General features: G+C 48.9%; 8 protein-coding genes across 8 annotated transcripts; 4 read left to right on the top strand and 4 right to left on the bottom strand.

The window, feature by feature from the left end:
- Positions 1-225: 225 nt before the first annotated feature.
- Positions 226-1,341, top strand: erg20 (bifunctional (2E,6E)-farnesyl diphosphate synthase/dimethylallyltranstransferase; the record flags this gene model as incomplete). Its single annotated transcript, XM_057160390.1, has 2 exons — positions 226-345; positions 418-1,341. 2 exons carry the CDS (start codon positions 226-228, stop codon positions 1,339-1,341), a joined length of 1,044 nt encoding a protein of 347 aa, XP_057026638.1.
- Positions 1,342-1,977: 636 nt separating this feature from the next.
- N7466_000991 (arylsulfotransferase family protein) lies at positions 1,978-3,992 on the top strand (the record flags this gene model as incomplete). The annotated part of the gene is made up of 2 exons (XM_057160389.1): positions 1,978-2,415; positions 2,475-3,992. The coding sequence occupies 2 exons, from the start codon at positions 1,978-1,980 to the stop codon at positions 3,990-3,992; spliced, it is 1,956 nt and encodes a 651-aa protein (XP_057026637.1).
- A 257-nt stretch (positions 3,993-4,249) lies between these two features.
- Positions 4,250-5,487, bottom strand: N7466_000990 (NMT1/THI5 family protein; the record flags this gene model as incomplete). Its single annotated transcript, XM_057160388.1, has 3 exons — positions 5,421-5,487; positions 5,144-5,315; positions 4,250-5,071 (listed from the first exon to the last, which is right to left on the bottom strand). The coding sequence occupies exons 1-3, from the start codon at positions 5,453-5,455 to the stop codon at positions 4,250-4,252; spliced, it is 1,029 nt and encodes a 342-aa protein (XP_057026636.1). The 5' UTR covers positions 5,456-5,487.
- Positions 5,488-6,492: 1,005 nt separating this feature from the next.
- Positions 6,493-8,892, bottom strand: N7466_000989 (Glycogen synthase; the record flags this gene model as incomplete). The annotated part of the gene is made up of 4 exons (XM_057160387.1): positions 6,493-6,625; positions 6,724-6,919; positions 6,984-8,346; positions 8,434-8,892. The coding sequence occupies 4 exons, from the start codon at positions 8,890-8,892 to the stop codon at positions 6,493-6,495; spliced, it is 2,151 nt and encodes a 716-aa protein (XP_057026635.1).
- A 1,588-nt stretch (positions 8,893-10,480) lies between these two features.
- On the top strand, positions 10,481-11,641 carry N7466_000988 (uncharacterized protein; the record flags this gene model as incomplete). The annotated part of the gene is made up of 1 exon (XM_057160386.1): positions 10,481-11,641. One exon carries the CDS (start codon positions 10,481-10,483, stop codon positions 11,639-11,641), a length of 1,161 nt encoding a protein of 386 aa, XP_057026634.1.
- Positions 11,642-12,680: 1,039 nt separating this feature from the next.
- Positions 12,681-13,015, top strand: N7466_000987 (uncharacterized protein; the record flags this gene model as incomplete). The annotated part of the gene is made up of 2 exons (XM_057160385.1): positions 12,681-12,773; positions 12,839-13,015. The coding sequence occupies 2 exons, from the start codon at positions 12,681-12,683 to the stop codon at positions 13,013-13,015; spliced, it is 270 nt and encodes an 89-aa protein (XP_057026633.1).
- Positions 13,016-14,022: 1,007 nt separating this feature from the next.
- N7466_000986 (class I SAM-dependent DNA methyltransferase) lies at positions 14,023-14,685 on the bottom strand (the record flags this gene model as incomplete). The annotated part of the gene is made up of 1 exon (XM_057160384.1): positions 14,023-14,685. The coding sequence occupies one exon, from the start codon at positions 14,683-14,685 to the stop codon at positions 14,023-14,025; it is 663 nt and encodes a 220-aa protein (XP_057026632.1).
- Positions 14,686-16,666: 1,981 nt separating this feature from the next.
- On the bottom strand, positions 16,667-20,056 carry N7466_000985 (vacuolar protein sorting-associated protein 54; the record flags this gene model as incomplete). Its single annotated transcript, XM_057160383.1, has 3 exons — positions 16,667-16,856; positions 16,913-19,769; positions 19,840-20,056. The coding sequence occupies 3 exons, from the start codon at positions 20,054-20,056 to the stop codon at positions 16,667-16,669; spliced, it is 3,264 nt and encodes a 1,087-aa protein (XP_057026631.1).
- Positions 20,057-20,263: the final 207 nt, after the last annotated feature.

The following is a 20,263-nucleotide window of genomic DNA, read 5'->3' as shown; positions in this document are numbered from 1 at the left end:
GTAGCCAGTAATTAGGAATGAAGACATTCAAAAAACATGAACAAACTCCAAGTGAAGTTGCTTGAAGTCACGAGGAGCAACTGCAGCTGTCAACACCAAACAGCACAAACACGCCAAGTATTCAATTCCCCTCCGCGGGGGAACATTAGTCCAATAAGTCAATTCGACTATTGTTTGCCTTGACCTCCTTTTTACATCCTCCCTTGCACCCCTATTATAGTCATAATGGCTTCCACTACCAAGCGCGCCGACTTCGAGGCTGTATTCCCCAAGCTGGCCCAGGAAATCCTGGATCATGCTAAGCGTTACAACCTCCCCGATAACGCTCTCGAGTGGTTTGAGAAGGTGAGATTACCTTATTAGTAGCGTTTCAGCCGCAAAATCCCCTTGGACCCTGACATTGACCCCATTTCCTAGTCCCTGAACGCCAACGTCCCTGGTGGAAAGTTGAACCGCGGTCTTTCCGTCCCCGATACTGGTCTTGCCCTCCTGCAGAAGCCCCTGACCGGCGAACAATTCGAGCAGTTGAGCATTCTGGGATGGCTCACCGAGCTGCTCCAGGCTTTCTTCCTTGTCAGCGATGATATGATGGATAGCTCCATTACCCGCCGTGGTCAGCCCTGCTGGTACCGCCAAGATGGTATCGGTATGATCGCCATCAACGATGCCTTCATGCTTGAGTCCTCCATTTACCTCATCCTGAAGCAGCGTTTCCGCTCCCACCCCGCCTACATTGACCTCGTCGAGCTCTTCCACGAGACTGCCTGGCAAACCGAGCTGGGTCAGCAGTGTGATCTGATCACCGCCCCCGAAGATAAGGTCGACCTTGACAACTTCTCTATGGAGAAGTACATGTTCATCGTTACCTACAAGACTGCCTACTACAGCTTCTACCTCCCCGTTGCCCTTGCTTTGATCTACCTGGAGCGGGCTACTGCCGAGAACCTCAAGCAGGTTCACGATATCCTGATTCCCTTGGGTCAGTACTTCCAGATCCAGGATGACTACTTGGACAACTTCGGTGACCCAGCCTTCATTGGCAAGATCGGTACCGATATCCAGGACAACAAGTGCTCTTGGTTGATCAACCAGGCCATCCAGCGTGCCACCCCTGAGCAGCGTGCCGTTCTCGATGCTTCTTACGGCCGCAAGGACTCTGCTGAGGAGGCCAAGGTCAAGGCCATCTACAACGAGATGGGTCTGGAGAAGGTGTACCAGGATTATGAGGAGAAGGTCGTTACTGAGCTGCGCGAGAAGATCGCTGCCGTTGACGAGACCAAGGGCCTGAAGAAGGAAGTCCTGGAGTCCTTCCTCGCCAAGATCTACAAGCGCACCAAATAGACCATTCACACAATGGGTGTTTTGGAACTGAAGATTAATACAGTTGATACCCGGCGCTCTGGCGCGTGACGACATCACGCAAGCTTACAATTTCGGCAATTTCGACTCATATAACATGTTAATATAAAATTCGGGCTTTGTTTTCATTCAACTATTTTTTATGGGCATTTCGGTCCTCTCAAGCGCTTGAAATAGTACCTACTAGTAGTATAAACTAACTTCCAACACTTCAAGGTGTATCAGTGCACCTACATAGTAGTTACTATAGTTACAAGGCTCCGGCGCGGGGTTATCCTTATCGGTTTATCTTATCATGAATTTCCGCAGGGTAAGCGAGTAGGAAAGGAGGATACAGCACTTGAGTACTACGCACACAACTCGATAAAAATTCTCTTAATAAGTAGTATTGAATGTATTCAATGTTCCATGCCCGGATGTCCATCGGGCATGGATGGACCTGTACGATGTGCTGTGTAGGCTACGCAGGTGTAGATCTGATATATTGATTCGCGGCCCGCCCCACTTGGCCCACGAGCTAATCCCATTCAGGCCGGTTTTGCACCCCAGATGTTTAACATTTCAATGTCTTCCAATGTTTGCCTCAACCTCGACAATGATCCTACGAGGAACCACACAATGACCCTGTCCTGCATACGCCTTCCTCGCACTAAATTATCTCGGATTTTCAGCGTGACTTTGTGGCTCCTGCTGCTGGCAGGCATCACAACCGCAGACCAAGAAACCCGCTTCCGCTCCGAGAAATATGCCCATGGTTTTGAAGGTGCATTCCCGCTACAGCGTTATTCGTCAGCGGGCGTGCTAGGCCCTATCCTGAATTACTGGGAGACCAGCATCGCATGCGACGATGGTCTATATACGATCATTGCACCGCGTGGTGGAGCGGTGCACCACTCTGGACCCATGATTCTGGATAAACAGGGACATCTGGTCTGGTTCAAAGAGTATGAGACGACATATAATGCGAATGTATATACTTACAAGGGGGAACGATATTTGACGTTTTGGGCGGGTGATGACTTGGTTCGAGGGCACGGGGAGGGGATAATGTATATGGTAAGTTTTGGGACCATAAGCTAAAACCGGAACATATAGGCTCACTATGAATGATCTAGCTCAACTCCAGCTATGAAGAAGCATATAAACTGCACGGTGTAAACGGTGTTGCAGCAGATCTGCACGAATTCCATATCACCCGCGACGACACTGCAGTTTTCACAGTTTACGATATCAAATCCGTAGACCTCACCTCAACAGGCGGCTCAAAGGATGCCTGGATCTACGATGGCGTCTTCCAAGAGATCGACGTCGAAACCAATGAGCTCCTCTTCGAATGGCGCGCCTCAGAGCACTTCTCCTTCAGCGAGGTTGAGCGCGACAGCGAAGGAACCGGGGATTCCGAAGAGGACCCTTGGGACTGGTTCCACATCAACAGCGTCGACAAGGATGAGCATGGAAACTTCCTCATCTCTTCGCGGTATCTAAATTGTCTCGCATACATCAGCGGTACGACCGGAAGCGTAATCTGGAAGCTCGGCGGCAAAGAAAGTTCATTCACCGATATATCGGCCGGCTCGGCGTCGAATATCAGCTGGCAACACCACGCGCGTTTCCAGCCACAATACGATACTGTGAACACGACAAAAGTGATATCCATCTTCGATAACTCTTCCCGTGGAAAGGGTGCGCCGGAGAACCCGAGTCGCGGGTTAATCGTTGATATCAACGAGGTGGATATGACGGTTGCAGTTCGCGCGGAGTATTGGCACCCCTTGCCGATTAGTAGCCAATCGCAGGGGTCGATGCAGGTTCTTGAAAACGGCCATGTGTTGCTCGGGTATGGGTATAGCGCTGCGTGGACGGAGTTCGGAGCAGACGGGGAGGTACTTTGTGATGTCCATTTTGGCCCAAGCGAGTATTTCCAGAAGGGCGATATCATCTCGTACCGGACTTTCAAGCAGAAGTGGGTTGGGCTGCCGCTTAGTGCGCCCGATGTCGCTTTATCTGGAACTACGGCGGCTGTTACCTGGAACGGGGCGACGGAGGTAGCTACGTGGGTGTTGCAGGGGTCGCTTGTTAATGTGACAGACAAACCCGCGTTCAAAGATGAGGATGGGGTGTTGCAGTATTCGAGTGGACATGTTGATGATGTCGACTTTGAGTTCATCTCTGCAGTGCCGAAGACAGGCTTTGAGACTCGTATCACTATCCCGCCCGATACACCGTACCGCACATTACGTATCGTTGCCCTTGATGCCACGGGGACTTTCTTGAGAGAGACGAGGGCGATGGAGTGGGTACCCGAAGAAATGAATGAAGAGATTGGGGTATTTGCTGGGAGCGAGGAGCCAGTGAAACCAAGTTGGAAGCTTCACATTGCACCCTTGCTCATGTTCGCGATGGGCTTCATGAGTGCTTTGGCGATTTTGCTTTGTGCATGGCTTACCTGCAGGTGTATATATCCTGGATTTTCGGGCCGGGCCTTCGTCGGCTGGAAAACTGGTGGCAGGGACGATGAGTGGGAGGCTGTTCGATCAGGCGAGGAGCTTGATGACTTGGATGATTTCAGCGATTTGGAATCTGGAGAACGAGATGAAGAACATTTGTTGAACAATGATAGAGACAGGGAATAGACCCTGCACTGAACCTTGCATTGTATGTACATTAAGTATCTGGTCATTGCTGGCGCTTGGGAATTAGAATATTCATGGTTACACTTTTACACTTTCACACTTTTACAATTTACTAATCTTTATGGGCAGCAATGCGAAAGCAAATTTCTTCATTCATTTATATGCCCAGTGCTTGTCCAGACCAAAGAGTGAAGCCTGGAATCAATGGCAAAGCTCTTTATCAAAAGCCGAGTGCCATGTCCATCCGAAAGACCGCCTTAGGCCGAGGCAGCAACTCCCAGACGCTGGAAGCCACCATTGGCAGCCACCTCCTCCTGGAGCTTAGCCATACGCTTCTGGTCTCCAGTGGGATCAATAGAGTCTTCATCCAGCGTCCAAGAAAGGTATTTGTTGGTGTAGTTGGACTCGAAGTCGTCATCCAAGATACCAAGACGCTTGCCATAGCGGGTAACCTTCTCCCAATCACGAGCCACATTCTTAAGATCGCGACTGAAGTAGGCATAAGAGCGTTCAAAGATCTTCCGGTTGACAGGCGTCGCCATAATAGGCTTGAAGTCAACGTACTCCTCATACGTCGCCTTCGGATCAGCGAGCACATCGTCCGTAGCGCGCTTCACAGCGCGCATGAACTTGGCCACACGCTCGGGGTTCTCGGCCAAGAACTTGTCGTTGGCGATGTACAGGATGGAGCAGAAGCAGCAGCATCCCAGCTCGGCCAGCTGGTCGATGCGCAGCATTTGGACATCGGAGCGCGGGCGGTTCTGCTCAGCTAGCCACTCGGCCAGCTCGACCATCTGCACGTTCTCGAGTCCAATGCCCGCGTCGATGTCGCCGCGGATTATGGCCTTGGTCACATTCATGCCGCAGCGGACGGCGGTGTAGTCGTCTGCCGTCATGCCGTAGTACTTTGTGAGCTCGTCGATCTGAATCTTGCCGAACTCGCCGACGTAGCCGATGCGCTTGCCCTTCAGGGAGCGGAAGTCCTCGGTGATTCCGCTGGACTTGAGGTAGACGACTCCAGTGAAGGGCTCATCCAGGAGAGAGCCGATGGAAGTCACTGGGAAGTTGCGAGCCTTGGCCTGTGAATTAATCGATGTTAGGATGATTGCTCTCCGGCCTCATTGTAATATATATACGCTAGCTTTACGTACTGCCAAAGTGTGGATCATGGCCTTGAAGCCCATGTCGACTTTGCCGCTGCCGATGATCTCGGTCACATCGGAGGGGTCATTGGGCTCCAGCAGGGCAACCTTGAGGCCTTCATCCTTGAAGTAGCCACGGGCCTGAGCGAGGTAAAGAGGGGCGTGGTACGGGGTGGCGTGCCTAAGAAAATGAGAAATCTCAGCCTCGATATCCCATACTAGATAGAAGACAGGAGCCAAAGGGGAAGAAATGAAAAAAAAAAAACCTCATGTGCTGTTAGCATACCAGTTGGTCAGGAAGGTGATCTTGTCCGTAGCCATTTTGAAGATTGGATCAAGAACTGTTTATACTTCTATCGAGTCAGCATCCCCGACACAAGCGCATCCGCGTTCCATAGTCACTATGTTAGCCAGCCATAAGCAAAACACCCATAGTAACCAGTACGAACACGAACACACAAATAAACAGCAAAGGGGGGGGGAGGGAACAATCAAAAGTCACGCATGTCCTTTCGCTAGAATTATCTAGATCAAGTTTTGACAGTATAATCTCAGAACAGCCAGACTGTCACGATAGAATCTGATTGCTCATATCTACCACGGCAGTCTAAGCCGAACACCTGTCATGCGTAGCAGTGACCATTATACGATGAACAATACCTTGACCCTATGATTATCATAGCGGGGACAAAAGTCCCGGGGAACCCCCACGCGGGGAGACCCGAAAGCTAGGACGTGCGCAGCTCCATTGTAGAGAGTCGTACCGAAGGTAGACTTGGTAATCGTTGCCGAGGAAGTGTCAATAGACGAGTAGTAGATTGGAATTGAGACAATTGAGAATGTGAGAGGGGAAAGAGGTAGGAAGAGGCGCAGACGGAGGGGTAGAAATACCCCGGAGTGGAGTTGTCCGCCAGGGTCTGTTTCATCATAATTGCACCACGAAGGTTCACCGGGATGCGCAAATCATGGGCAATCATGGCTTGCCAAAGCTCCAAGGTTTCCCCGAGTAGCTCGCTTGTAACTCTATTTGGCGGTTGGATATCCACATACTTCCGAATCCAACCGGGCTACACATCCGACATCGCAGACCCTGGTCTAGGCTGTACGGGGTAAATGCTCTTGCGGCGAGAAGTACGTTCAATTCACGAATCAAATTCCAATCCAAGAGTTAAAACAGATATAAAGGCTTCAAGATGCATGGATATGAAGGTCAAATTACAAGGTGACGTCAGGTGGAGAGAGGTCCGGGAGAAAAGAAAAGAAAAAACAACACAACACCAAATGCAAAATCCCAGTGAACAAATGAGCAATTGCGCAACCAAAAGAGGAAAAGGGAATCTCGTGGAAGAATCCTAGAATCATTCTTCTTCTTCAATCTTGGGGACATCTCCATTTACGGAGATGCTGTCCAGGGGAGACTGTGGACGTTCGCCAGACTTCCGAGTCCGGAGCGTGAGTGGGTAAAAGTGCTCGTCGGGTTCTTCCTCCTCACTGCGGGGTTTGTTAGCGTCTGGGCTTTGGAAGATCATTGCCTTGTGACCAAAGAAGATCATGAGACAAAAAGGTGGGTAGAGTGGGTCTAAACTTACGGAAGCTTCCAGGCAACATAGTCTTCGGTGCTCAGTCCCTCGCGACCTTCCTGGAGAGAAGCAAAATCGCCGGGGGTCATCATTCCGGAACGATCACGAGGAGAGCCCGGGACAGACAGAGGGCGAGAGATCTTCTGATCAGTTCCACCAATGATGTTGAAATAGTCCTCCTTCTCATCGAAAGAGGTAGGATAAGCTATAATTTAAGATTAGCAAATCATTCAGGGGAGCTTGAAGAGGGGGTTCAAAACGTTACGTACCCCTACGCAGGGCCAATTGCCGCGCCTTGACATACTCCAAGCCCATTCGCTTCCAGTCAAGCAGGTCGCTGAGTCTCTCGGTTCGGTTACGCTGGTTGATACGTTGACGCCGGCTCTTTGTGGTGAAGTTGAACATGAAGTCAGTCAGCTGGTTGACCGAGTCGTCCACTCCCTTGGACCGACGGTCAACAATGTAGATACCATAGTCAGAGGAGTTTTCAATCAGCTCTTCCATGTAGCATCCGAATCCTGACAGGTTTGTGGTAATACTTGGCACACCCATGACGGTGCACTCGGCCGGGGTGTATCCCCACGGCTCGTAGTAGGAGGGGAACACTCCCAAGTGGGTTCCACGAACGAAGTCATCGTAGTCAAGTGGCAGCACAGGGTTAGAGGCGTTGAGGAACTCGGGATGGAACACAATCTTGACGCGATCGGAAGAGTTGTTAAACATTTCCACGCGGCGCAGCTGGTTCAGAATGGGATCCTCGTGGTCATTGACCATGTTGTGCGTGACAATAGGAGGAAGGCCGTGGCGTTTCATCGCAAACAGGCGACGACGCAAAAGCACCCGATCTTGACTGGTGATAAGGTCCTTCTCGTCGGGCATGTTTTCACCCTCCTTCCACGACAGACAACGCTCATACATGCGCTTTCCAATGCCCTTCTCAATGTTTTCAATGGTGTCGCGGAGGGACTTGACAACGGCCTGGCCCTTGAGGGACTCCACTGTCAAGGAGGAGGTTTGTGCGGGCATGATAATAAAGGCGACCACAGTCGTGGTGGAGCCACTGGTCTTCAATCGGTGGTTGAGACGGGCCAATCCCTCGATGAACATGTCCACACCCTTATTACGGTACTCGTACCGACCAGCGGTGAACAAGTATAGAGTGTCATCCAAATCAAAGTCGTTATGACCGTAGAAGTGACCGCGAACGAAATCATTGATCTTCTCCTTAGCTTGCGAGTGCAAGTTTTGGAACTCGTGCATAGCGGAGAACTTCTTGACATTCAGACCGTTCGGGAGAACTCCGTCGGGCTTGCGCTTGAGCAGATGTTCACTCTCAAAAGCGGTGATATGCGACACTGTAGTGAAGACGTCGGCGCTGTGCGCAGCTGCGCGCTCAATGCAGTATCGGTGGTAGATGCCACGCTTCCCAGCTTCGGCATCCACATCAAAGTGTTGAAGGTTGTTATAGAAATCCACAGAGCCAGCGCAGAGATAACGACCCAGGAGAGTGGCATGAGTGGTGAAAATGGTGGTCAGATCCATGTGACGTCTCTTGGTCAATGGCAAAGCTACACCAGCGAGCCATTCATGGAAATGAGCGACCACGGCCCGACGCCGTTCGTGGGCGATGTACTAGAGGTCATTTGGTCAGAATTCTAAAATTTTGAAACAAAAATGTATAGATATAACCCTTTCAAGGGAGGAATTGACGCGACTTACTTCACCCAAGAACCATGCGACCAAGTATCCAAAAACGATGGCCTCGTTGGTTTCGTGATCGGCAGCGGGAGCCGGGATGCCGGAGGTGTTCCACAGATCGCCCTTCCACTCGTCCAACCATCGGTAACCCGTACCGGTATCGATGAGCAACACCCGTGGAGCTCCCTCAATCAACCAGCGACCGTAGACCATCTCAATGCCACGCTCTTTCATGGAGGCAATAGTTTCACGCATGGCTGAACTAGCCGGGGTGAGCTCTTCTACCTCGACGGCAGCTGAAGCACGGTTGAGAGGACCAATCATGGTGTAGCGTTCACCGTATTCGGCGGTTGTGACGGGGGCTTTGGACTTGAGCACCGAGTAGATACCGCCAACCCGGTTGGCCACCTCAGTTGCCACCTCAAAGAGCATGTGGTTGCGCACATCGCGCTTGATCTCAGTACCGTTCTCGTCGGCCATTGTGAACAAGATACCAAACCCCTCGGGAGAAAAAAGGAAGAAATGTGAAATGAACAGAAGGTTGAAGGAGGGGAAAAACGAGAGAGGGGAAAGGTTGAGCTTTGGGTGAACCAGAAGCCGGGAGGATTGAGCTCCGGACTCGGTCTGTGCGGGGATACGCGGGATCCCAGTTTTTTTCGACTTCCCCAGAGTTGGCTGGGGAACAAGAGGGAAAAAAAAAGAGAAATCTTGGAAGTCAATCGACTTTTTAAAAGCTTTGAGAAGCTTACGAACTACAAGATAAAAATAAAATCATTAACATTTAAGCCCCCTGAATTCTTAGGCCCCCATAGCTATAGAATAACTCCGTTTTCACCTACTGTTACAGCAGAGAAGATTGGAACGTCCCGCATACTAGAACCGGGCCAACTGCGTCTCGGCAACACAGTGTCACTTTACTGCTTGGTCCTTGGTTCATAGACCAATTTTTCTGTTTTTTTTTCTTCTCTTTTTTTCTCTCAAAAACCTGTCACCGGTCAAGCTAGTGCCTTTTGGTTCCATATTTTACTGAGTAAATACGAATATAAAGACTTTTCTTTCTTACCCCTGACCAAGTTTCAGGCTAAGGCTTTAACAGATGTAACACTGTCAGGGTAGACCTTAGTATTTTTTAAAGTATTTTTTTTCTCTGTAGCTTGGCGCCAGCTCGGCCCGTGCTAGTCGATCCATTGTAAAATTGCTTCATGCCAATCAATTTCTCTTTTTTTTCCCATCGCGCAGATATTTTCACTATTTTCACTGCACGGGGGCGCCACTGGAGAGGGGAAATCCGGTTTATGGTGCAAAGCTCGTCTGGGGAAAAGCCGATCCCGTGATGTCATAGTGGAGACTTGAACGATCTGACATTCTGGAATCCACAAATCATTCATCTTCATTAACTATACATGCTCTCAAGCTATACTCAACATAGCTATCCCGAAAATCAAACATAACTATACCAATACATCAGTACAAGAATCTGGGGTTCGCACAAGTACCCCTACTTATCCTGGTCAACCTTGCAGCCCCAGTCACAATGAACTCATTACGTCTACTTTATGTCTATGCCGAGACACTGAGCTCATGATGATCTGCTTTTTTGGAGATCTCTTTGTGGGGTCAGACATCAGGTGCCAAGTCACTCTTTTTGGTAGGACGAGGCTCAAAGATACCTACTAGTATAGTAAGTACTGGACATCGGGAAGAGAAAAGAGAAACTTGAACAATGCACTTATGCTCATACTCTGAACTGATACAGCTTCCTCTTATCCATTCTCCCGATTCACAAAGACTATTTACATATCCCAGCTTATTCTTTTAATTATTCAGTAACTATATGTCATACTAGTAATTCTCTGGAGAAATTCCCAAAAAGCTATATAAATCTCAAAGTCACGGGGCCTGGAAGAATTGTGACAAAGCATGTGTTCGGCCTTAAGAAGGGTAGGAGGGGCCCGTTAACATCAACACCTGAGCATAAGTGTAGACGTGTCAGCCCAAACATTACTCACTCAAGCACCACTTGAAATCAAAACAACACTCCCATTGCTGGTCTCAGCCATGACGCGTAATGAATAGCCATTCGCCCCCAGATTCTCATTCCACCTTTTCCAATCAACTTCCATTCCCATTGAATATTGGATCTCGAATCTGGCGACGACTATGGCATGGGATTTTGTCATCTTGCCAGAGGGCCTCCCCCTCTGACTCTCGTCCCAATATCCTCCTCCCACCCGACCCAATCATCCCACTCGAATATCCACGAACTTCTTCCCCTAGCTGCCGCCCAATTCAATATGATCGCGTCTCGACCCTTTTGGATGTGGATTACCTCCGCGGTCCCATCAATACAGACGGCCGATCACAGGGTGGAAACTTAGAATCATTGCATGTTATCAACCCCGACATACATACACAGAGCTCCCGCGCAGGCTCTTATTACGGTACATTTGATGATGCTAGTAGGGTAGGACGTCGGGGTTCCCACGTGCCTTGTCTCCCCGATCTTTGGTTTACAACAGCCCCAGCTCCACCCTTGTCTGTCACCATAGGCCTAGGCCTTCAAAACTTAACGGAATCACTGATGCCCGAAAGTCAGCCTATCATTCACGCCGAGCCATCTTCTTCTCATTCAACAGAAACCACGTCAGAAGAGCTATTGCCACCGCCTGCTCTAGACGAATTCCATCGAAGAGCTCCCGGCCTTCCTCTCAACGGCTTCTCTCGTGCTATGAAATTTTTCTTGCCTCCCTCTCCCTGTATCTCGGAGGATGATGTGGGCCAGGGATATAGCTCGGAAGATGATACCCAGGAACCCGATACAGCGCTTCCTCGCACCCGGTCTCATATCCCATCATTCCGGTCCAGTCGAGAGTCCTCATCTTGCTTCACACAGCGTCGTGACCATAGGCGGGGAAAGCGCCGATTATCACACATCGAAACTCAGCCACTCATTCCACATTCGCCAAGAAAGGAAACTATTAGACCAGGCTATCGATACAAATCATCTGTTATCTTTCCATCTGAGAATACGGACAAGGCACAAAGCTCACGTGGTCCTGGTGGATCACGTAGAGTGTCTAGCACCTTTTCCAACAGCACATCCCCTAGCCCAATGTCGGAAGCCTTTAGTCGCCGGCAGCGTGGAATTTTTTTAAACCTTTACAGTTTGCCTTTTCTATCGCAGACGCTAACTGCAGGTACGGTTGCGCAAAGCCGTCGACGCCTCTAGAAAAATGGAGCCGCGTATGTTCTCTTATGAATTTGCTTTTATTCATTTCCATTCCATATCAATAGATCATTTTAGCTACATGCAGCCTTGGAATGAATGCCGCTTTTATCAACTTTATCTAAATACATACCATGCCCATCCAAGTATTTATTTGCCAATGTTTCTTCACTTTAACACAATTGTCGAATTTTTGCACTTGTACGTAAATTTCGTGCGGCATACCTTCCCAAGCTGCAAGTGTCCACTCTATACATCGTACGTGGACCGTGCGTTCAACGTTGCGGAGGCATGTGGCTTGCCCTTGATTAGTCATCTCACTTCAACGGTATCCACACGGCGGTATCCAGTGGCAGTATTATCCGTGATTCCTAATCACTCTCAATAGTCAAGGCAAAACTGCACATGCATAGTACCAAGTTTTGTTCAAATCAATAGATTTTAGTAATGCCAATTTTTGGTTAACATCGAACCATCTGAATATGTGGTTGACTGCGTCGTCAAGCTCATCTCGGGCCGATTGGGCGTTGGAAATCGGCCCGTTTTCTTTTGACTTTCCTACAGGGTCCGCGTGGGCGGCACGCCGCACGCTTTTGTCCCTGAACATCGGAAGCATCCGTTTGCATCATTGAATTCCCTCTTCCCTCTTCTAGAACAAGGTCTACAGTGATGTTGAAAATTCCCGATATCCACTGGACCCTCTACATATGGGCCAATGACTTCGATCAGCCAAAGATCAATGCCCATTCGTCGATGAAGTCATTGTGGAGACATGACTTCACGATGCTGTCACCGATATCTATGGAAGGGCAGTATACAGGTTAACGATTCCGCGCGCTCCATGGACAGGTATTTAAAAGCTGGCGAGGGATCTTTCTCTGCCTCTATTACACAAGTTTTCCAATCTTCACAACTCAATCGCACTTTCTCAAGGTACATTGTCACTCCAAGACATCAATTGCTTTCAACAAATCGAGAGACTTACCATGAAATCGAATGCAGACTTTATAACTTCCACCAATCCTTCCAGACATCATTCACAATGGTTCGCGGCGCCGAGTACGACAACGGAGTTCCCCAGTCCGACAACGCCATCGAGGCCGGCCAGACCAAGGCCCACGGTGTTGGCAACGACGTAAGCATTCCGATTCCCTCACGTGCTATAATCTCGCGAATTCCATCTAACAGCATATCCTGCAGAATGCCCCTCTGAACCACACCCAGAAGGTTGCCCCTATGCCCGAGGAGACTGGATCGCAGCGCGACGTCTTCCCCGGTACCAGCGGTATCGGCCACAACTCCGGTAGTGGCAAGGGCGGTCACGATCCCAAGACTCTCGGCGAGAAGAAGGGTCTCGGTGCCCAGCCCGGCGTTTAATTGCACCACATATTTTGACTATTATCTATACAAAATTTCCCTACCTCCCTTGATGGGACGGAGCACCTAAAAGCATGAAGGTGGCACGAGTTACGCATCATCACTCTGTGTATACGTACACTACACGATTTGAACCTCGATACAGTTTCTAGAGCTTATTGCAAGCTTAATTTGAATACTGAAATGTATAACTACACATTGATCTCCTAAAATCTGGTTCGAGCCGTAAAGTGTATAAATGTTTGAAGCATTGATTGGAAAGTCCATGTGCATCCGTAGATTTCGATTTTTGGCTCTCTCCTGAGCTCTTTCCAGACCCACACGTGGACTGCAATTTTCAATTGTACGTTAAATCAGAGCATTCAAGAAATTTATTGGAGGCGAGCTAGACTTGACATTTGAAGTTCATACATCCATGAATGATGTAGCTTTCAATTTAAACAAGAAGACTGGATTCATGGCGTGGAAACCAATCTTGGAATGGCGAATGTTCGGTGTTATTCAAAGTTCTCACAGGAACTTTTCCATACCTATTGAGGTTTGATTTGCTCAGTGGAATAGAGCACTACGTCAGAATGTTTTACCTACATGCAGGCCAGATGTCGGGTCCGCGAATTTTATCGTAAGCCTTCAACTACCAACTACTGCTGCGTCGCGTCTAAAACCGAGGTCGTGGCCACATGCGCAAATAATGTATGAGCACAGCCCCTGAGAATTGGATCTTTGAGATTTAGCAGTCGACTTTGAGATCAGCGGGTAAAATTGTTCTTTATTTAGGTTTTATATAAAGACAGAAAAAAAAAAGTTAATATGCAGAAGAATGAGGGATAAGAAAAGAAAATGAAATGTACAAAAGCAAAACCCGCCTTCACAAAACTTAGATAGTAGACTGGGGCGTTCGGGGTGTCATAATCGATCGGTCGTTATGTTTGTTGCTTTGGGTTCGTATATCGGGAGCTGGGGTTGTCGCTTTGGGATTTGTAACGTGGAAGTTGCGTTGGGCGTACTCAAGAACGAGGGAGCTTCTCGAGAATAACCAGGACTGCTTTGTCGCCGTGACCTTTTACATAGTCTATGAGATCCTCAGTGACACTAACCAAACCTTCCGCCTTCAACTTCTCAACTTCATCCTTGAAGCCACCAGTAACCCAGATCTCATCAAGGATAGTAGCAACAACAATGCCATTTGTCTTAGTAACTCGGACCAGTTCGCGTAGGGCAGGGTCCGGGCCAACGTGGCCAAGGGTGAATGTGCCAACGCACACCACGGTGTCGTAGGTTTCATCGGGCTTCGCAATGGATCGGTTCATATCCGCTTGATCTAGATTCCGGTAGACGCCAGTATCTCTGGCAATTTCAAGCATGGGGACAGAGAGGTCAATTCCATCGATTGCCTTTGGTCGGGCAATTGAGAGGGCCTGTCCCACGAGTCCGGTTCCACAGCCGGCATCTAAGATGATGCTGTTTGCGGGACCGTTGGCTTTCTCATATTTCAGAGCTGCTTGGGCGACGAGCACGGGAGCAACATAGCTCTGGGCCTCGTCACCAACCTCGTCGTTGTATGTTGCGGCCCACTTGTCGTAGATAGACATGCATTCCTGACTGCTGGGGCTGTCTCTAGCCTGTTGAAGGTAGAGAGCCGGGGGTGGAGCAGGGATTGCAGGCGACATAGTGGACGGGGGGAATGGGATTCTGGAAAAGAAAGAAAAGGTGTTGAAAATTGGTAGTTAGGATATTTCAAACGATAGTAGATGTTGTCTTGTCAGATTGATCTGTTTAGCTCTGCAAGATTGGGTTGGTTTTTTTTTAGTTCAATCCAAGCTTGTACGTATGTCGTTCTTATAAGTTTCAAAACCACCTAGATTAGTATAGCAAAGTTTCCTCTTCACAAAAGTTCGAGACCATGGCGTGATACGCGAAGATGCGGGGTTTTTGCGAATCCTACCCAAAGCACTGTCGCGTCGTCGATCGATGATGTCGGTGGATAATGATCCCCGGTATACCCCGACTCCGCACCAGCTAAAAAAAGAGCCATCTGCAAATAATAACGTGAAAGATGTATTGGTTGAAGCGAACCATAGTTGAAGCAAAGATCGTATTATTTTCTCTTTCCGTTCCCGGCATATAACACATCCATGGATCATTTGGCACATAGAAGGCATTCTAGACTACATCCCTCAAAGATCTCTTAGACACTGCGGGATAAATTTCAAAACTATATGACCTCGTCAGCGCCAATGGTTTCATAGTTTGATCCCGCGTGCATCACCAACTGCGGAGACCACTTGCATGCGCATTGGCACTTTCCTTAAAGGCGTCTGTGCAACGAAAAACAGGTTTACAAAATCTGATTTGACTTGGAAAAGGATACTGGAACATAATGCCTTCTCGTAAAAGGTTCTGGTCAGATCGACTTCAACCAATCACCATAAAGACCAGTTTTCTAGAAACATGATCGTTTCCCCGGATATTGCCAGGCCGGTTGGCTATTGTTCAGCCTTATTTGGTATCATTTGATCGCCTCTCCACGTCCGGTCAAATATTAGTGGCTTCAAATGGCCTTTAATCGGTTAGATCATGCCCAAAGCCACAAGGCGTCACCTGTCTTCACAAATCTGCCTAAAATACGAAGGCTTTGATTCAGGGCGGTACCTGATGGAGTGCAGATGAGGGGAGACCCAGTTAAAAACAGATTACGATCCAATCCATCAAATCTTACCAACGGAGTGGATTAGATGTGGTGCATTGTGGGTCCGGGGGCCAGTGCTCCTGCTGTACGTCAACCATTAAGTGCAGCCTACTAGTGGCAGCCTTTTCACTGATGTAGAGGACCAAGAAGAGGGGCTGCTTGGGGAGCATGTGGGGAGCTCTAAGAGGCTCCGGCGTCTGGATCTCATGATGTGGCGATTTGTTGCTAAACCCTGGAATAGAAACGCCTGCATTTGGGCTTTTCACCGTGAATATGAGAAGCCAATGGCTGGCATGAGAATGGTGTTATTATTGACGTCTTCAACTGTCCATTTATTTCTTTTTCCCTAAGCGCCATAAGCCTAGGAAAGGCACTTTGGTGCCCACTGCCCAAGCATGCGAGGTCGCCAGGTATGGGACCCACTTTGGCACAGCCCGGAAGACGATGCGATACGGTACAGAGTACACGCAGGTGTCAATATAATTGGCCTTGTTTAGAAAGTCTTCATTCTAAACTGTATTGGTCTATATTAGTTTTTTTTTTTTATGCGCGCAAATGCTAAGTACCCTTATGTACTGTTTCCACTCGATTCAACCGTCGGTTGAATGTATCTATCAAAGTATCTTTCTTCCCTTTATCCGAATAATTTATCCAGTGACCACTTAGATCATCTTACTTCCAAGCCCTGGACGTGTCCCATTCGAACAGGAAATACAAATAGAATTAAGTTCAATTCACTAACAGAAGAAACGCCGGGCCATTTCTATCAATGCATATCGTGAACAGGCTATGTTATGAGAATGCGGAACAAATGACAAGAATGCTTCTGTACAGCTTCTAGCAATGTCATACCGGTGACTAAAAGCGCCACCTTGGGGAGATGTTATATGTATAAGGGCAGTGTCATGACAGAATCGCAGTCATGTATCAAGTAAATGTACGGGAAAATCATGCGCAAGAGATCAAGACTTCGTAGAGTCAGACCCTTTGTCTTCGTCTTGTTCGTCATCTGCAGGTTCAGGTTGCTCCGAATCAAACATTGGGGCGGCAACACTCTTCGCTTGCACAAGCTGAAGGAGTTTATCACCTAGGACGCCAGCGCCATCGATTTTGCCGAGCTTGGTTCGGAAATGTTCAATGTCGGTTTTCATCCTAAGGAAAGCCGTTAGTACACAGAGCATAAATGACTCGCTTGAAACAAGACTAACCTCTTTTTACCAGTTTCAGACTCGACATGAGCCTCATCAAAAGCCTTGACCCACTGGTCCCGGTAGTTATTAAAAACGGGACCCATGATCATGTCGACAGTCATTTCGGGTAAATGTTTACTCAAAACACGGTGAAGAGTGCCCGTCTCCTTGGCTAGGGTCTCCATGTATGGATGAACCTCAGAAGAATCACTCTCGGAATCCCAATCGATCTTCTTCATGCCATTAACGTGCAACGTTGAGCGAGAGCTCATTATATCCACAAGCTTCTCATGAATACCATTTTGGTGCTCTTGACATAGCCTCTTGACCTTGTCGAACTCGGCCATGACCTGATTTCCTTGCCCGTGCCGACGCACGAATTCCCTTACATACGGTACAAGGGCGACGACAAAGCTCAATGCTTGAGAGGACAGAGCGAGATGTTTGGTTGTAATGTTCTTCAGTCCTGCGCTACGGGTAGCACCAGCGCCAAGGATCAATTGTGAAGACCGGGAGTTAAAAAGCTTCAGAATCTCCAGCAGTTGCGGAGCAATGTCTTGGATCATATTAGGAATGTTCGCCATGAGGAACTCAAATTCCTCAATACTGCGCATGATTGCAACTGCTGAGTCTGGCAGTATGTATTTTTGTTCATCAATGACTGCACTGCGCACTTTCTCCTTGCCTGAGCCGTTGGTGGTAGAGGCGGTTTCTGATGAATTGGTCTGCTCTTTCTCGTTGTAGGGAATCCAAATTTTGGAGATCTCAACCCATGCTTCGATATCCTTAGTGCTTGCATCCAGTATTCGAGTCAAAATAGTGACTTGAGCTTCTCCAAAATCGCGTGCGTCCCAACGATCCGCATCCATGACATTGACAATGCGATGTCGTTGTGTCTCACCAAATTTGGAGATGAACTCACGAATCTGGTTACCAACAATTGTCCTAAGCGCTGTGCCTCCTCGACCAGAGATAGCTTCGCATTCGTCGGCAAAAAGACGGTTGAGAGTGAAGTATTTGAGAAATTCCTCCTTGGAGAGCTGCGAAGTCTGTTCAGACCGAACCTTAAGAACCTTGGTGATCTGAGACTGGGCAATATCCACCGCTTGACCTAGAAGACTGGACATGTCCAAAACCTGCAAGATCTCGTCTTGTGCCATCTGAGCAGAAGGTGATGGACGTCCAGGTGGAGATTTGACATTTTGGTTCATGACTTGCGTGTTTGGGCTCCGAGGCGACCTCGCACGGTTTGTCGCAGGATTTTCGAGACCACTAGCAATATCCAAAAGAATCTTGACTTGGGTGCTTAATCGACGTAGGCATTCACTAATGCCCGTATAGACTGCCAATAGCATTTGATAGGCATCCTCTGGGTCAAGAGCTCGCAAATTACGTGCGAGGACAGAAGATTTCTCTTGCTGGCTGCGTTGACGGTCGCCGACGGTTGAAACTGATACCATAGATTCATTGTCATCATCACTTGAGCTGGGCAAGTGTTTGCGGATAAGTCCTTTCATTTCTCGCAATACAGCTCCCTTGAAGGAGGTTGCGGCAGGCGTGGTGAAGCGAGCTCTTGCCAGACCAGTCAGCTGTATGTGCAATTTCGATCGTAAATCGTTATCAATGTTCATGTATGCGGGAGATACCATCGAAACAGGACGGTTTCCGCCTCTTTGCCGCAAGAAGGAAGAGCCCCAGCGCTGCAAAGTAACATCCGAGGACACGTTCTGGACGTGCTCACGCAAGTCGCCGAGCAGATCATTCAAGAAGCGGGTTTCATATCCCATTCCAATACGCTGTCGTAATTGTGCAAGGTCTTCCGATGCGCCATCCAGAGCATTGAGTCCTCGAAGATCAATTGCTCGTCGAGGGATGTCCTTATCATCGTCTCCGACTGAGCGATCAGACACCTTCTCACCAGCCATCAACTTCTCTACCTCTTCGAGTTCATCAGAGGCAACTTCGATGTCACCCTGTTCGACCAGTTCTTCGCATCGAGATACAGCATCCACCACATCACGAAGTTGAGCCACAGCAGCAGCCAGCATCCGTACATTTTCTCTCCGTCGCCGTAGATTCACAATTTTTAAGCCCCCCAGAGCCATCTCCTTATCAATCTTCTGGAGGTCCCGACGCAGAACTTGGATTCTTTCTACCGACTCTGCCGCCTCCGCATGTAATTCTCGCAATGAACCCAATGCCGTGAAAAATGATTTAGAGGCAGTCGAAATGGAGGATATCAAATGAATTTCCACGGTATCCATATACCAAGATAGCTTCTCCTGCAAAATGGCATTGGTCGCAAGTGCCTTCCTTCCGGTATGAACAGGCTCCGGTGTGCCCCCATTGGACTGCAGGTCGTCTTTCACAGGAGGCCGAGGCGGTCTTACTACCTCCGATTTTTCTGATATAACATCAAATGTCCGAGGATTCTCCAGATGGAAGTCTTCTTCAAGATAGACAGGTGGGATAGTCGAGAGGGGTGTTACTGCAGGGCCGCGGCCGCGCACTGAGGGCCGTCGGCCACGTGGATCATAAGGAGAAGTTGGCCTTGAGTTGTTTGATATAGTCGAAGATCTCCGCTCCGGGCTCCATGGCATCAATGAATCCTTATATTCAGGTTTGGGTGATTTGAGGCTTGGGGATGCTGCGCCTTCCTCTCCGGTACTTTCTTTCGACTGCTGGAAAACATCATATAACGAGCCTACTTGCGACAAGTACGGCTGGAATACCTTCGACTCTACATGGGTGATATTGGTCAAGGTTACTGGCGCAATATCGCGTGATGATGGAGGTTTGTATCCAGTGGTCGACACAGCGGTGTGGGGTGTTAGCCCGGTTCGAATTATGGGGGCTTGCAAGAGGGTCGAAATGGCTGCAGTGACACTCTCGTATTAGTACAAATGGTTCTGATCAGATGATTTCCTGCCATATGTGTATCCTACCGTTCTGTCCTGACTCTGCAATAGACCCTTGGTGTTGTGAGGTATCCAGGATCCCTCCAATGCTCACAATAGAGCTCGCTGTGGATCCCCTCCTCAGGGGGAACCGCTGAGGGGGAACCCGAGGCGACTCCAGTTGAGTCGTAGAATAGTGCGAGATAGATGGCGTGGATGCGCCGGACGCCAGACTATCAATTGACTTGCGCGGGCTGTTCGTCATCGTGTCCACGTCCGCACGGCGGATGCGACAGCCACCGGGGTCGATCGTTGGGGAAGCTCGGAGTTATCTGATCATGACAGATCAACCACAAGACCACCGAGCTCGGGGCTCTAAAACCACGTCCACATTCAGCAATAGGCTCCAAGTACAAAGATCTTAGAATAGAATATGCTTCAGAGCTAGACTAGGGCTGCCAAGCAGGTGTCG

Source organism: Penicillium verhagenii (assembly GCF_028828195.1).
Source record: "Penicillium verhagenii strain IBT 33310 chromosome Unknown utg000002l_segment0_segment0, whole genome shotgun sequence".
Taxonomy (NCBI): Eukaryota; Fungi; Ascomycota; class Eurotiomycetes; order Eurotiales; family Aspergillaceae; genus Penicillium; species Penicillium verhagenii.
This window is presented reverse-complemented; position numbering and strand designations above follow the sequence as displayed.